This window comes from Lactuca saligna, chromosome 1 (genome assembly GCF_052625555.1).
Source record: "Lactuca saligna cultivar CGN05327 chromosome 1, ASM5262555v1, whole genome shotgun sequence".
Classification (NCBI taxonomy): Eukaryota; Viridiplantae; Streptophyta; class Magnoliopsida; order Asterales; family Asteraceae; genus Lactuca; species Lactuca saligna.
The window spans coordinates 86,428,749-86,445,177 of NC_136417.1; the positions used below are offsets into that span (position 1 = coordinate 86,428,749).

The following is a 16,429-nucleotide window of genomic DNA, read 5'->3' on the forward strand; positions in this document are numbered from 1 at the left end:
TTGTAAGGTATGAGTAGGTTCTGTTGCAGCTTCGAGATTATCCCTATTTGTGTAGTTCACTTTGTATGGGGTCGGACCGTTCGGGAAGAGAGGATATTTGTTGCAGATGAATGATTTGAAGCGTTTGGATTTATGTTGGCATCAGTTGGGTTCTGCATGGTGTCTGAAGTTTTTAGTTTAGATGAGTTGATAATATGAAGTGATGGGAAAGACAATGTGAAATGGTGCTAGTACAGTTTCTAGAAATTCTATCCAAGTCAGATTTCATGGACGAAATGCAGTTTAAGTGGTGAAGAATTGTAACACCTACATTTCATGATGTTCTAATTTCAGTACTTCGGGTCAAAATTTGCTTGAGTAAAGGTCTTAGGCTTCAAGGAAATAAATCTTAGACCTTATTGAATGTTGATAATGGTAGTTCTTAGATATAATCCTTTGATTTGGGTGTTGGAACCAAAGAGGTTAAATGGGAAAAGTTGTATCTTAGTCTGCTTAAACAAATTAAATATTTATACTTTGATACTCTTCTAGTCAAAAGTAAGTAAATAGAATTGTGGGGATTGTCAATACCTTTCCTTATATATAAAGAATTCTGAAAACGAAGTTGAAACAAAGAAGCTATGGCCATTTGAAGTTGAACTAGAAAATGGTAATTTTGCGCTACATTGGGTGTAGGAAAGCCCCTACACTAGGCATAGCTGCTGAACTCTGATAATGAGTTTAATGAACTACCTGGCCGTAGGTTGTGATACACATGTCCTAGCTGCTATAGACCAAAACCCTGACCCTCATGTTTTGAGCCATATTTAAGGACTCTAAATCCTGGAGATCACTCCCCATGATCAACCTCCACCCTCCTAAAATGTTCCTTTTAGACGTTGGTCACTGATTGTGAGTTTTGAAACTTTGAGAGAGATTTGTGTTCTCTTTATAGGAAGAAGGTGTTTGTAGAACCAAGTGGAAAGCTTGAAGGTGTGTAGATATGGGATTTGCAAGCCACCGTGTACCTAAGGAAGGTATAAAGTTTCTGCCTTGATGATGTTTCATGATACATCTAGTTATTCTTGAGAATTCCAAGGTTTGTCCTCCTAACCTTCGTTTATATGAGTATGAGCTACTCCAGACCATTTATGTCACACCCCAAAACCTGAATGGCGGAATCGTTCGGGGGTGGAGGACGTCATGTATAGTATCACAACAATGAATAGTAGTAAACAAGAAAAAACATCATCCATTGCATTAATAATATAATTTCATACATGTGTGTTCTGTCAAGGTTATAGACACCAAAAATATACATATCCAAATAAAAGATGCGTCTTGAACGAACTCCATCTTCTCAAAATCCCATCACATGTACCTGTCTAGTGGTTACCTGAGAATACAAGTTATTTTGAAAGCGAGTATCAGCTTAATGATGGTGAGATCATAAGTATATTAGTGTCTGCGTTCGTATGAAAGCATTTGTAAGATGTTTATAAGATGTACTGTATAAGTTTTGTAAAGTTTGTATTTGTTTGAACTATCCCAGAAAAACCTATGTTTCCTACTAAAACTATCCTTCTACCAAGGCATCTAGTAACTGTGTGTGTCTCTTGTAAGAGTGTGTATTTTCCCAAATCCGACATCATTAACCAAAAATATAGTTTCTACATTACTGTGCATCGTGTGAATGTTCACGAAGTGAATGTAATAGGAAAATATTATAGTACTGTAGTGTTGTATTAAGTAACTATTGTTGTACTAACTACCTTAAACCAATTGTTATTTAAAGTACCATGTGATCGGCCTGTACCCTGCTACCGACTCAATAGTAAAACGACGATGTAAGACGCCGTAAGCAATGACATTTGGCACCCGTAGACTTGCAAGTCCCACTGTAGCGAGCAACAAGGTGTATGACAGTCAATCCAGTATAGATCTATACGCAAACTCATACGCTCCACAATTAAGGAGATTCTGGATACAAAAACGGTCATGGCAGGTAGTGCCATGACCCATTGGATGGCTCGCATAACTGAATGTAATGTATATGTAATGTATGTGCCAGCTGTAATGTGTGGTCTTTCTCTCTCTGCCCGCACGTATGTTTCTCACCACTATGTATTATGTTTGTTTCTCATCACTATGTATTAAGTTTGTTTCTCATCACTATGTATTAAGTTTGTTTCTCATCACTATGTATTATTTTTGTTTCTCATCACTATGTATTAAGTTTGTTTCTCATCACTCTGTTCTATGTTTGTTTATCATCACTATAAGTTATGACTCATTTATGAACCGACTCTTTGTATGAATTATTGTTCTAGTATTAGTATTAGTAAAACCCTAAACTACGCCTATTGTAGTTTACTAGTAATATAACTTGTACGTATGAACATGGGAGTATCCCTTGCTACCCAAGGGTACTGAATGAACTGGAAGAACCTTTATGACTATATATGTACACATGATATAGAACTAATATTTAAATGACATTCGGACGGATACCCGATATCCCACCAGACCACATCTCAAGCATGAAAAGGAAATAGGGCGGGCAAGCCTTCCTAAACCTTTTAAACATTTCTTATATAACTATACATACATAGACATGCAATTGATAATATAAAAGTATAAAAGAAGTTTCATAAAAGCATTTGATATGTAAAAGAGTTTTTAAGACAATTTGAAGTAAAACAGTTTGAAAGAAAGAGATTCACTTGTCGATATTTATTAATCACATGTGATTGAGATAATAACTATTGTAACTTTACTTGTATTCCCCCCATAAAATTATTTATAAACATTTGAAAACATTTAAAAGATTAATTTAGGGGTATGAACTCACCTGTAGTGAGTGGTTCTGATGAAAATGTTGGATCAGTTGCTAAGTGCCAAGTGGTGACTTGAGTACACACGCAAACCCTTTTTAACATATATTGATACATATATGAATATAATTAGTGTTATGAATAACTAATTAATGAATTGGGACCACTTTAGGGACTGGTAAACACTTAGATTGATGTGTTACAACCATATATGATTGTACGAAGGGTTATAAGGCTATACAAGAGAGTGTATGGCCAAAATACACACAATATGTGTGTGTGCACTGAGGTGTGTTGTCAGCACGTGTGTGTGGCCAAATGTGCGGCCAGAAGGTGCGTGCAGCCAGAACATATGGTGTTCTTGCTGTTCTTGGTGAAATATGTTACCTTTCCTGATGATACTTGAGAGGATTTTTGAGTCCTAGCTTTGTAGAAGTGTAAGAAATGATCAAAATAACCAAGGATATTATATATATATATATATATATATATATATATATATATATATATATATATAAAGGAGGGTGTGTGCGGCTGGAGGGGTGTGTGGTTGGCCTGTGTGCGGCCGTACACACCTGGTTTGGTGTGTTTGGTCCGATTTTTCGATGCTACACTCAATCTAACTCATGCTACAACACGTATATCAATTTTACTAAGCTTTAAGCACTCTTTTAGATCCAAAACTTCATCATAAAATAGCAAAACGAAGCTAACTTTGATAAAAATGAAGAATGTAAGCTAGAAATTTCGGGTTGTCACATCATCCCCTACATAGAAGGAATTTCGTCCCGAAATTAGAAATTAAGCAAATAAGTAATTACAAGTAACTAAGTAAAAAGATGAGGGTATTTCAGTTTCATCTGATCCTCTTGTTCCCAAGTGAATTCAGGTCCTCACTTGGCGTTCCAGCGAACCTTCACTATCGGGATACGGCTTGGTTTCGTTTGCTTGACCTCTTGGTCCATGATCTCTACTGGTTCTTCCACGAAGTTAAGGCTCTCGTTGATCCCGATGTCATCGAGTGGGATAACAAGAGTCTCTTCGGACAGACACTTTTTCAAGTTAGATATGTAGAATGTAGAATGTACGTTACTGGGTTCACGCGGTAAGTTAAGTTTGTAAGCTAGAGGGTCGATTCTTGTGAGAATCCCAAAAGTTCTTGTACAATCTCCCTAATGTAAGTTCTTGTAAGCTTTTTCATCTTGTCTGTTTCTTTGATCGGTAGGAAGTGTGCAGACTTGGTCAATTTATCGACGATGACTCATATGGTATCAAGTCCACTCGTTGTCTTGGGCAACTTGGTTATGAAATCCATAGTAATCCGCTCCCACTTCCATTCCGGTATCTCCTGCTATTGTACTAGACCGGAGGGTTTCTGGTATTAGACCTTGACCTTGGTGCAAGTAAGGAATTTACTCATGAAGGTAGCAATTTCTAATGAAATTCTTGACAGAGTCCTCGATAGCCGAGGTACATATGATGCCTTCCATCTACTTCTGGAAGAATAAGACCGGAGCTCTCCAGGGTGAGAAGCTTGGTCTCCCGATTCTATGGCTGAGTAGTTCACTAAGTTGTCCAGACTGTTTCTTGTATCTCCGTAGGTGTTTAGACTGTAGGGCGATCTGGTTACAGGAGTCATACTGGACTCTAAGTTTGTTCGCACGACAATGCGATTACTCGTAGTCTTGGGTAGTTCTTCGTCCTCAAGTTCATATTAGAATTCATACATGGTTCAACAGTCACCATCTCGTGTATACGAGTCATATATAATTAAGATTTAAAAGATAGTCGAATTACTTGTTCTTCTTTAAGCTCACATCCTATCGAGGAAAAAGAAGTTAAAGTGGAATCATCAATTCTGAACCTGTAGAACCTTGATTATATATCACCCTTATGTATACATTCTTCAGCGACAGATCAACAGTATGGATCTTTGGATTGAACTTGATGTACTATACGAGTGGTACTTCGGTTATTTCTTCGGAAAGGAAAACAACTATAAGGTACTCCATGCATGAGTACTTCGGTGTTCTGATATGACAGCTTCGTTGGAAGGTGATTTCGAAGAAAGAGATGTACGTATGAAGCTGGTTTTGTGCAGATCAGATTGAATCTAGTTGTATGATAATGTTGGAATCGTAAGCAAAATTAAAGACATTAGATTCGAATATAAGGCATTACAGAAAAAACACAACCGTGCAACCATCAACAAAGTTACAGTACTTTACACTTGCTACAAGACTATTGCTGCGAATAAGGTATAATACAAACGACAAGTATACACAGCATGAGCACCCCTTTACTGACGGGATCTCGCAAAAGATAAGACTCTAGTTGCACTAGTTTTGGATGGTTTATAATTCTGTTACAACGAAACGCCTTAATTACATTAACGTGGGTCCGGAGTAGTCTCCATGCGACAGTGATCCTTAGAATTCTGCCGTCCGCACCGAAGTTCTTTGTTATAGGACAATCCTTCTTGAAGTGCCCTATCTCACCGCATTGGTGGCATGACTGGCTAACCCTAGCGTTGGTGGTGGGGTGAGGTGTTTAGCCAGAGTTACGTGGACGCGAGTGCCTTCCTTATTACTCCATTTTGGAAATTTCCTCCTAAAGCGTTCTGCAGGAGTTGCCACTTGCTGCTGTGGCATGGAAAGTCTTTGGGATCTCTTGCGCTCCTTTTGGGCTTGACAATATCGTCTCTCCTTTTCGGTCTTACGGCTTTGGAAGTCCATGACTATTGCCATTTGTTGGTTTCCCGGTTTGGTACTACCATAGGAACTCTAGACTCCTTTTTCAGTCTTGCTTGTGTTTCCTGAGTTGATGTGTGTAAGGAAAGTTGTCACAATAGCTGCTACTGCAGCTTGTAATGTAGTGGCGTCGATATGGAGGATAGGGGTTTTCTTGCTCGGCTGATTGTTTCTGGATGACGACATGATTCTGTAACACGAAAGATAAGGATTTTGTGAGCGATTCCGGTTGACCCTAGTTGTACTTTGCTTGTTCAAACGAAGAGTAAGAGTATGTTCTCGAAAGTTTGACCTACATCCCTATGATGCAGTCCTAGTAAGGAATAGAAGTATGTTCGCAAAGGTTCGATCTACATCCCTATGATGCAATCCTAGTAATGAGTGGAAGTAAGTTTGTAGAATGTTCTCAAGATGCTTGTCGTTCAAGCTGAGGTATTGTTGGTTAGTGAATAACATGATCCAACCACTAAAAGAGACTTGGAAATGTCTCCGAAGTTAAATTGCTATAGTTTAATGTCTTGACTAAAGCATGTTTCAGATAGACTCCAATGAAAGTATGATGAGAGTAATTAAATAAAGAATGACACAGAAGTTAGCCGACTGTCAATATCTTTGATATTCACGACGTAGAAGTTCGGGAAAATGACCTTGTAACAGGTCTTACATCATATCCAGAGGTGATAGTCCTTGACAGAATAAAGGCCTAACTAAAGTATTTAAAGTACAAGATGGTTTCATAGAAAATGTCACATAGGGCTTAGACAGAAAAACGATTCTGTTTGATTCAAGGAACATAAAGTAAAGCATCTACTATTGGCGACAGTCATCCCTCTGGTGAACTCTCAGTTCAGCCAGTTGACGTTCCATATCAAGCAGGTATCTTTCGTATAACCTCTAACGTACTCGAAGCTCTATGACTTCGGCTCGGGTTTCAGCTAGTGCTTGTAGCAGGGTTTCGTGGTCTCTCTTAGATCTCTCATGAGCATGTTCAAGGCTGTTGGTGCGAAGGATATGCATCCCACCATTAGTATAAACTTCTGCAATACGACGTAGAGCAGTCCTGCCCTGAATTTCGTTTCGGGCAACTCTATGGATCAGGATTGGTAGAACTCTGTCTGCTGTGCTCCCTTCATTTACGTTGTAGAAGCTTCGGTCTCCATTAAACGGCATAGGTTGATGTTGATCTTTGCTCCATGCTTCCAAACATTCGACCCATGGAGGTGTCGGGCCATGAAAAGCCAGACGAGGGTTAGGATTTGGAATGGGAGCTACCGGGGGTAGGTTCTCAACCTCGGGTTCGGAGTTACCATCATCTGCGAGGTCTTCATCGTGGTGATCATTCATAGGGATAGGATGATCATTCTCTGGTTCTTCTCCAAACCATCCAGCAATGACTTCGTTCGGAAGGTACTGGTTGCCGTGGGGATGGAGTCCAGCCATGTTATATATGCGAGAATTGGGGTAAGAAAATAATTATTAGACGAACTTTCTAGATAATTATTTAGAAAATCTTCATTAGTTACATCACTATTTGTGAAGTGTATACCAGTTATATGTAATCGAAACAGGATAGGCCTTCGAATAAGTAACCTTAACACCAAATTCACAAAGAATAGGGGTAAAGCAAAATTTTCACAGATTCTAAGTCTATAATATCCTAGTTACATATAACTTTAGTGTATCCACTTAGCAACTATCAACTTAGTAATGAAGCTCCCTTTTAGTTCTCAAGTATAAAGTACCTATAGTAACACCAAATACTCCTATAGTATTTTAAGTTTAATGTTATGTTCTACTGTTCTTATTGTGGTGGTGTTGGTAAGTTTTTAGACTTGTTGCAACCTCACAACCATCCTTAGGAACATGCTAGTCACTCCTCGAATAATGTAGTTGATCAAGCTACATCATTCCATGGTTGACCATATGTCTCTAAGTCTACTTGTGTTGTCCAACAATCGTAATACTTTTGTTCTGTCCTAGTGACACTGATTTTAGTATGAATGCAGGTATGTATACTTGGTTAAATATTATATTATTTAAAAGTATAAACTCTTTATCAGAGTATTTTAATCCCGCTTGTCTTTATAGTTCGTATATCATTTATGGGTTGATACACTCGATTCACTATAAACAATGCTCTGATACCAATCTGTCACACCCCAAAACCTGAACGGCAGAATCGTTTGTGGGTGGAGGACGTCATGTACAGTATCACAACAATGAATAGTAGTAAACAAGAAACAACATCATCCATTGAATTAATAATATAATTTCATACATGTGTGTTCTGTCAAGGTTATAGACACCAAAAATATACATATCAAAATAAAAGATGCATCTTGAATGAACTCCATCTTCTCAAAAGCCCATCACCTGTACCTGTCTAGTGGTGACCTGAGAATACAAGTTATTTTGAAAGCGAGTATCAGCTTAATGCTGCTGAGATCATAAGTATATTAGTGTCTGTGTTTGTATGAAAGCATTTGTAAGATGTTTATAAGATGTAATGTATAAGTTTTGTAAAGTTTGTATTTGTTTGAACTATCCTAGAAAACCCTATGTTTCCTTCTAAAAATAGCCTTCTACCAAGGCATCTAGTAACTGTGTGTGTGTCTCTTGTAAGAGTGTGTATTTTCCCAAATTCGATTATCATTAACCAAAAATATAGTTTCTACATTACTGTGCATCGTGTGAATGTTCACGCAGTGAATGTAATAGGAAAATATTATAGTACTGTAGTGTTGTATTAACTAACTACTGTTGTACTAACTACCTTAAGTCAATTGTTATTTAAAGTACCCTGCTACCGACTCAATAGTAAAACGACGATGTAAGACGCCGTAAGCAATGACATTTGGCACCCGTAGACTTACAAGTCCCACTGTAGCGAGCAACAAGGTGTAGGATAGTCAATCCATTATAGATCTATACACAAACTCATACTCTCCCCAATTAACGAGATTATGGATACAAAAACAGCCATGGCAGGTAGTGCCATGACCCATTTAATGGCTCACATAACTGAATGTAATGTATATGTAATGTATGTGCTAGTTGTATTGTTTGTTCTTTCTCTATCTAGCATGTATGTTTGTTTCTCATCACTATGTATTATGTTTGTTTCTCATCACTATGTATTAAGTTTGTTTCTCATCACTATGTATTAAGTTTGTTTCTCATCACTATGTATTATGTTTGTTTCTCTTCACTATGTATTAAGTTTGTTTCTCATCACTCTGTTCTATGTTTGTTTATCATCACTATAATTTATGACTCATGTATGAACTGACTCTTTGTATGATTCATTTTTCTAGTAATAGTATTAGTAAAACCATAAACTACGCCTATTGTAGTTTACTAGTAATATAACTTGTACGTATGAACATGGGAGTATACCCTTGCTACCCAAGGGTACTGAATGAATTGGAAGAACCTTTATGACTATATATGTACACATGATATATAACTAATATTTAAACGACCTTCGGACGGGTACCCGATATCCCACCAGACCACATCTCAAGCGCGAAAAGGAAATAGGGCGGGCAGGCCTTCCTAAGCCTTTTAAACATTGCTTATATAACTATAGATACATAGACATGCAATTGATAATATAAAAGTATAAAAGAAGTTTCATAAAAGCATTTGATATGTAAAAGAGTTTTTAAGACAATTTGAAGTAAAACACTTTGAAAGTAAGAGATTCACTTGTAGATAGTTAGTAATCACATGTGAATGAGATAATAACTCTCGTAATTTTACTTGTTTCCCCCCCCCCCCCCCCCCATAAAAGTATTTATAAACATTTGAAAACATTTAAAAGATTAATTTAGGGGTATGAACGCACCTGTAGTGAGTGATTCTAATGAAAATGTTGGATCAGTTGCTAAGTGACAAGTGGTGACTTGAGTACACACGCGAATCCTACTTAACATATATTGATACATATATGAATATAATTAGTGTTATGAACAACTAATTAATGAATTAGGACCACTTTAAGGACTGGTAACACTTATATTGATGTGTTACAACCATATATGATTGTACGGAGGGTTATACGGCTATACAAGAGAGTGTATGGCCAAAATACACACTATATTTGTGTGTGCGGCCAGGTGTGCGCCCATGTGTGCTGCAAGCACGTATGTGCGGTTATATATGCGGCCAGAAGGCGTGCGCTGCCAGAACATATGGTGTTCTTGGTGAAAGATGTTACCTTTCCGGATGATACTTTAGAGGATTTTCGGGTCCTAGCTTTCTAAAAGTGTAAGAAATGATCAAAATGACCAAGGATAGTATATATATAGGAGGGTGTGTGCGGTTGGAGGGGTGTGTGGTTGGCCTGTGTGCGGTTGGCTGGCCGCACACACCTGTTTTGGTGTGTTTGGCCCGATTTTTCGATGCTACACTCAATCTAACTCATCCTCCGACACGTATCTCAATTATACTAAGCTTTAAGCACTCTTTTAGACCCAAAACTTCATCATAAAATAGGAAAACGAAGCTAACTTTGATAAAAATGAAGAATGTAAGCTAGAAATTTCGGGTTGTCACAATTTAAGTATCATTTCCAGGTGTTTTTAGGGTTGCTAAGTCATAAAAATGAGAGTTTGGTCACTCTCATTAATCCATACATGAGTTCTTGACCAATATATAACTTTATGGACCTAGGTTTGGTTTTGTGCTCTTCGTGACCATGCAAATGGATAAAGTTAGAGACTTTATCCATTAAGACATTTATTTACATCAGATCCAGGATTTTGAGAGTTTGGCTTGTTGTATTCAGAACTTAATAGAAGTTTTTGGGATTAGGGGCTCTATGTTGGGCGTAACTCTCTCTACATTGGAGGTAGGTTATGCTACGTTGAGCGTAAGTCAACTGAGGATTAACTATTGACTAGTTTGACTTTTTGTCAACCATGTTGGGACTTACTCTTAGAAGGGTAAAATGGTATTTTTCTAGAAGGAGGTTTGATTATGAGCCTAGACTTTTGAGTGTTGGTTATTACCTAAATTATCAATTAGGCTTTTATTTTGTATATGCTCAGCAAGAGGAAACTTGATATTGTTGATTGAAGTGTGTGGTTTAGCTCATCTTCAGGATTGAGGTGACTTTTTCACTATACTCGTGGGTTGAAGACACCAATATCGGGCCATTAGATTGTGTTACGTATCCTTCTGTATAGGATTTGCTATGCTATAGTAATTTGTTAGGTTCATAGATTTGTATGATCACCTGTATTTCTAGTTATTGCTTATCCATTGCATATATCGACGTAGTACGATTGGGTTGAGGTGGTACGGGTTTGTGTTGTAGGCCAACAAACCCATTGCAATCCAGTTCTATGAATGCGGGCTGATGTAATGCAGTCTGATAACTATGGATACAATTTGTATTTATTGTTGTGTGAGGTATTTTAGGAAAACTCATTAAACTTTGCCTTATAGTTATAGATTCATATGTTTTCAAGTACTTAATGAATTACAAAGGCAGTACTCTCCACACATACATCAACGATTTTATTATTCGAGAATCCACATTATTTTATTTATAAGTCTAATTTTGAATTATAGTTTTTGAACAAATGGTTTAATTTAATGTAGTCTAATAAAAATGAGTGTTTGTTCTATTTTAAAAATGAAAGATCTTGTTTTGAAATTTAGAATGTTACACATAAGAGAAACGTCGCCTAAAACTAGTAAAAAGTTAGAGGTGCCGAAACATTTGCTGTAATTTTCCTTGACCGAAACTGCTAAGATTTTCCATTCTCGAAATAATCATCATCCTCGTTTCTAGCTTTCGGACAATGTTGATCCTGATTAATAACATTAAGATTTTTGTCAATCATTGATAATGTTTTCTTGTCTGAACCCATGTAAATCACTAGACTATTTTGCCTTATGTATCTTTCGTTTTAATGTAATTGATCTTAAGTTCATGTACTAAGGGTTAGAAGATTGTGACTTGTAGAAGTAAATTATTGAAGTATATATGTTGGAATTCGTTAGCAAAATGTGTGCTTTTCTATGGGTGTTTTTAATTATCAGGAATAACACCTGTATCGATGTCTTCTAAAATAAATATAAATTATTTTTGTGGTACAATTTACCGATAAACAATGACATTATGTCATAAACGTTTTACAAACGGTACTATTTAGTAATTTAAAATTTTGGTTGTTACACGAAGTGTTGAACCATTAACATGCCTGAACCATTAAGAAATCCAATTTATTTCCATGATATTGCTCAACAAAAAATTAACATTTACCTTTTTAATAAAACAACTTCACCACTACCACTAATAATATGTACATCATAACGAAAACAATAACAAAAAATGTAGTTAACCTTTAACAAACAAAAAAAAAAAAAAAAAAAAAAAAAAAAAAAAAAAAAAAAAAACCTTATATATAATCCATTAATTTGTTAACACCTAACTAAAACTCCTTGTTCCTAACCAAATCAATATTTATAATAACTAGGGGTGTGCATCAAACCGCATAAACCGCTCACACCGCACCAAACCGCACCGCATAATGCGGTTTAGATCTTTTGTGGTGCGGTTTGCGGTTCGTAATTTCGATAAACCGCACTATATGGTGCGGTTAGCGGTTTTTAGTTTCAAAACTACGGTTCAAACCGCACCGCATATATATATATATATATATATATATATATATATATATATATATATATATATATATATATATATATCGATAACAGTTCGATTTTATCAATAAACCTTATGTAATAGTAAGATTATGCGAGTAACTAAACTGTAGTAGTTCATTAAACGTGGATTCTTCAACAAACCACAATTTACATTAGCTCTTGGTAAATTACATTAGCGTTTACAAAGAAATTATGTTATAACTTCACCTCATGAATAAATATATTAGTTGTAAGATGTTGCGATATAATATGTTGAATAAGATGTATAAAGATTTGACAGTATTAAGCAATGACCATAGATATATATGTTCAAAAATATTACAATATAGTATATCTTTAATAAAATATAAAATTTTAATTTAGATCAAACGTTTGAAAATAGATTCAAAGTTTAACAACAAATCAAATTGCAAAAACCGCACTGAAACCGCAAAACCGCCCGCAACAAACCGCACCGCAAACCACGGTTTACACCTTTCGCGGTGCGGTTCGTGGTTTCCAAAAATCTCAAACCGCATATGAGGTGCGGTCTGCGGTTTTGACTGTAAACCGCACCAAACCGCACCGCGAACACCCGTAGTTTTAATAACCATATTATATAACATCTTTTTCTTTGTGTTATGATCTACCAAAATTAAAACATACACACTAAAAACAGAGCATAAAACGATATAATAAGGCTATGAACTAAAGAAATAATTAAAACATAGCTAAATATTTCAATCAATTGAACTAATTAAGAAAAAAACAATATACTTTGTTATTTTTTTTTAGTTTAACCATAGAATTTTCATTTGTGTTAACAAACCACTTATTTTGGGATAAAAGTTCTTTGGTGACCACTAAAACATAGATTTTGGCTAAAAAAATCATCCATTTTCATTAGTTATATTAAAAATCATCCATAAATTTGTGGTTAAACTTTCAAAAAAATAAATTGGTTTTTTCGTAATTAATTCAACACGTACTGAACTATCACTTTGACCAAAATTTGGTAGTTTTTTTATGAACTTATTAACTCCTAAATTTATACATTTTATATCTATAATTATTCCTAACCATTAAAATTATGATAAATCACAATTAAATAAAATTTAATTTGATGTATTATTAATATAGTTTTAATTTATCTTTTACAAATTAATGGTTAGAACCAACATTAGAAAAAATATTATGTTTTTTTTTTTTTTTCTTTTTGTAATTATTCCTTTAACATTTTATCTTAAACTCTAAACTGAAATGACGTACCACCAAAAAATAAAGTTACAAGAATTATAATATAAGTAGAATTGAAATAATTTTGAATCTAAGTATAATGCAAATAAATCTTACAACCAATTTCGAGTTATCCCTTTTATGTTTACCTAAAGACGAGATCTAAGAAAAACAACAAAAAAACACGGAGCTTTAGAAACTACTTTCTTGAAAACATATTAATGTCGTTGGCAAGTTTCTCAATGTTCAAATATGATGAGCCTTTAGGACCCGTTGCAATTTCAATCTTTTTCTTCCACTCGATAGCCTTGCTCCTCATTCGTTTACCCTTCTCTCCTCCAATCAACTCCCTCGTGAGCCTCTCGACTTGATCCCTGTTCACGTTACTATCGATCTCGATTCCAACTTCCCATTCCTTGCACATTTGCCTACAATTAGTTGGTTGGTCCCATAGATATGGCCAACATAGCATGGGGACCCCAGCGGATAAGCTCTCAATAGTCGAACCCCACCCACAGTGAGTCAAGAACCCACCAACTGAAGGGTGCTTCAACACTTCTTCTTGCGAACACCAACTTGCGATAAAGCCTCTCTCATTAATCATCTTTTTAAGTTCTGGAGGAAAAGCAGCAGACTCTCCGATAACCAAATCAGGCCTGATGATCCAAAGAAAGTAATGGTTACTATTAGCTAGTCCCCAACCAAACTCTAGAACCTGTTCTAAAGAAAATGATATTAAGCTTCCAAAATTGACATAAATCACGGAATGTGGTTCCTTTGATTCAAGCCATTTAAGGCACCCATCTTCTTCTTTCCACAGACTGTAGCCCTTAATATCTAACTTCTTTGTTTCTTGTTCAAGTTGTATCGGATTTAGAAGCAACTCCAATGGCCCGATCGTGTAGACACGAGGAATCATTAGTTGGATGGCTTTGACGACGGTTGACTCTAACTCCTCAAATGTGTGGAGAATTATGTTTGGGACTTTCCTAGTTGCCTTGATGGACTGAATGACATAATCATAGTCCGCATCATTTGGGTAACGTGTTGGTCTAATATAAGCTGGAATGTCCTTTAAACGGAAGCCTTCTAATCCCGGAATGCAATCTATTACTGTGTCAAGATACCCATTGGTCATGCAACTTTCATCTGAAACATTAGCAAAACTTAGTTATCATAATTGACAAATTAAGTAAACCTTTTCCAAAAGATTAATCCAAATTCTTTCATTCACGGCGTACATGATAAATGTGTTGGGTTTTGGGATAATTTGAGTCTTAATTTATCGCCTAATATGCATGGAAAAAATTGAAAAGAAAGTGCATGCATGTTATTTTAAAGTTTAAACAGTTCTTACTTCTACATTACCTTAATAATCATGTTTTTGGGGTCTATTGTTTTAAAGAAACTCATTTGTTAATTTCATAATGTGATTTTTTACTGTAAGCTAGAACTTTTGCTTCTTGGAATTCGTCTCTCACCACATCTGATTTTGAAAGCAAATTACGTCCACATCTGATTCTTCGCCCTTATTTTCATATACACACGTATGACGTATACATATCAACATCAATTTCAACATTCTTATTTGCTTCCAAAATGGAGGGAGTTAACAAGCTAACCTTTTAGTGGGATAAGCCCTTTCTCAATTAGAGTTGGAGCTTCGTAATACCCCATGAAAGCACAAGCAGAAAAAGTCCAAAAATGCATGATTGGGACTTTAAGCTTCTCAGCAGCGTCAACGGTGAAAGGCATCATCCCATCACCAATAATACAAGTAACTGGACTCTCTAACCTTCGCATAATGTCAAGAAAGGGATCCAAGAAGTTGATAAGAATAGAGGCACTAACTGCATACATAAAGTTAGGTGTTCCCTCGGGAACACCATCGGGAATAGTCTTGAACTGGAACCCGGGTTCGTCATCGAGAGAGTTTGCCCCTCCGGAGTTGAGTAACTGCTTTTGGTTAACCTCGGTGTTGACGAAGGTTATATGAAGGCCCTTGTGGTGCAGTAGCCTTGCTAGTTTTAGCATGCACTTGATGTGGCTTTGTGCGGGATATGGTACGAACACCACATGTGACTTTCTTTGAGTGTTCACTACTACAGTTCCCATCGTGTAAGTTTCTGTATGGATGTGAATGTTTTAGGATATGTTGAAGATATGAGTCTTGTTATATAGAGAGCGAGCAATGATTAGATGAAGATATTGTGTTTGTATGGATGGAGTAGAAATTCTTCACATCGAAGCACAGTAATATATGAAAAACGTTTTAATTTACAATAGTTTATAAACACGTTTTATATGATTATTGATTAATAACTACAAAATTTATATTTTAAGTATAAAAAAAGTTGCGTTATATTTTGCTGCCATCTGGAAAATTTTCCATAATAGGTAACACGTCATTTAGTATAAACTAATAACAATTATTATAGTACGGTTCATTTGAGTTGATATATATCTCTATCACACTCATTTAATCAGATCAGGCGCTACTTTTTTTTTTTTTTTTTTTTTTTTTTTTTTTTTTTTTTTTTTTTTTTGAGTCTTTTGGAATTTTTTTTAGGAATAAGTGAAGTTTTGATGGGAAGTTGGGAACCCCTAGATGTTGATGTGCACGTTGCCCATAGTTGATAAAAATATATATCTAAATTTACCGAAATTGAGACTCCTAATTAGTTATAAACAAATATTATAAAAACAGATTTCAGAACGTAACCTAAAAGTATACAATTATTTTTTGTTGGGTTTATATTAGGTTGTACCAAGGTTCTAAAAAGCTCGTCATGGCTCCGCTATGGCGCGCCACAACTCCAAGGCTTGCACCTGCCGCCAAGCTTTGCCAAAACGCCACCTTAACTCATATATATGTATAAAACTGAATAATAGCTGAAAATACATATAAAAATATTAATTATATAGAAAATTGCCGCCTAGGTCACGCCTTACAAACATCATGACTCACCAAGG

General features: G+C 35.9%; 1 protein-coding gene across 1 annotated transcript; it reads right to left on the bottom strand.

Annotated features, from left to right (window-relative positions):
* Positions 1-13,530: 13,530 nt before the first annotated feature.
* Positions 13,531-15,617, bottom strand: LOC145040889 (UDP-glycosyltransferase 85C2-like). Its single transcript, XM_078988778.1, has 2 exons — positions 15,079-15,617; positions 13,531-14,605 (listed from the first exon to the last, which is right to left on the bottom strand). Exons 1-2 carry the CDS (start codon positions 15,569-15,571, stop codon positions 13,656-13,658), a joined length of 1,443 nt encoding a protein of 480 aa, XP_078844904.1. The 5' UTR covers positions 15,572-15,617; the 3' UTR covers positions 13,531-13,655.
* Between the last annotated feature and the right edge of the window lie 812 nt (positions 15,618-16,429).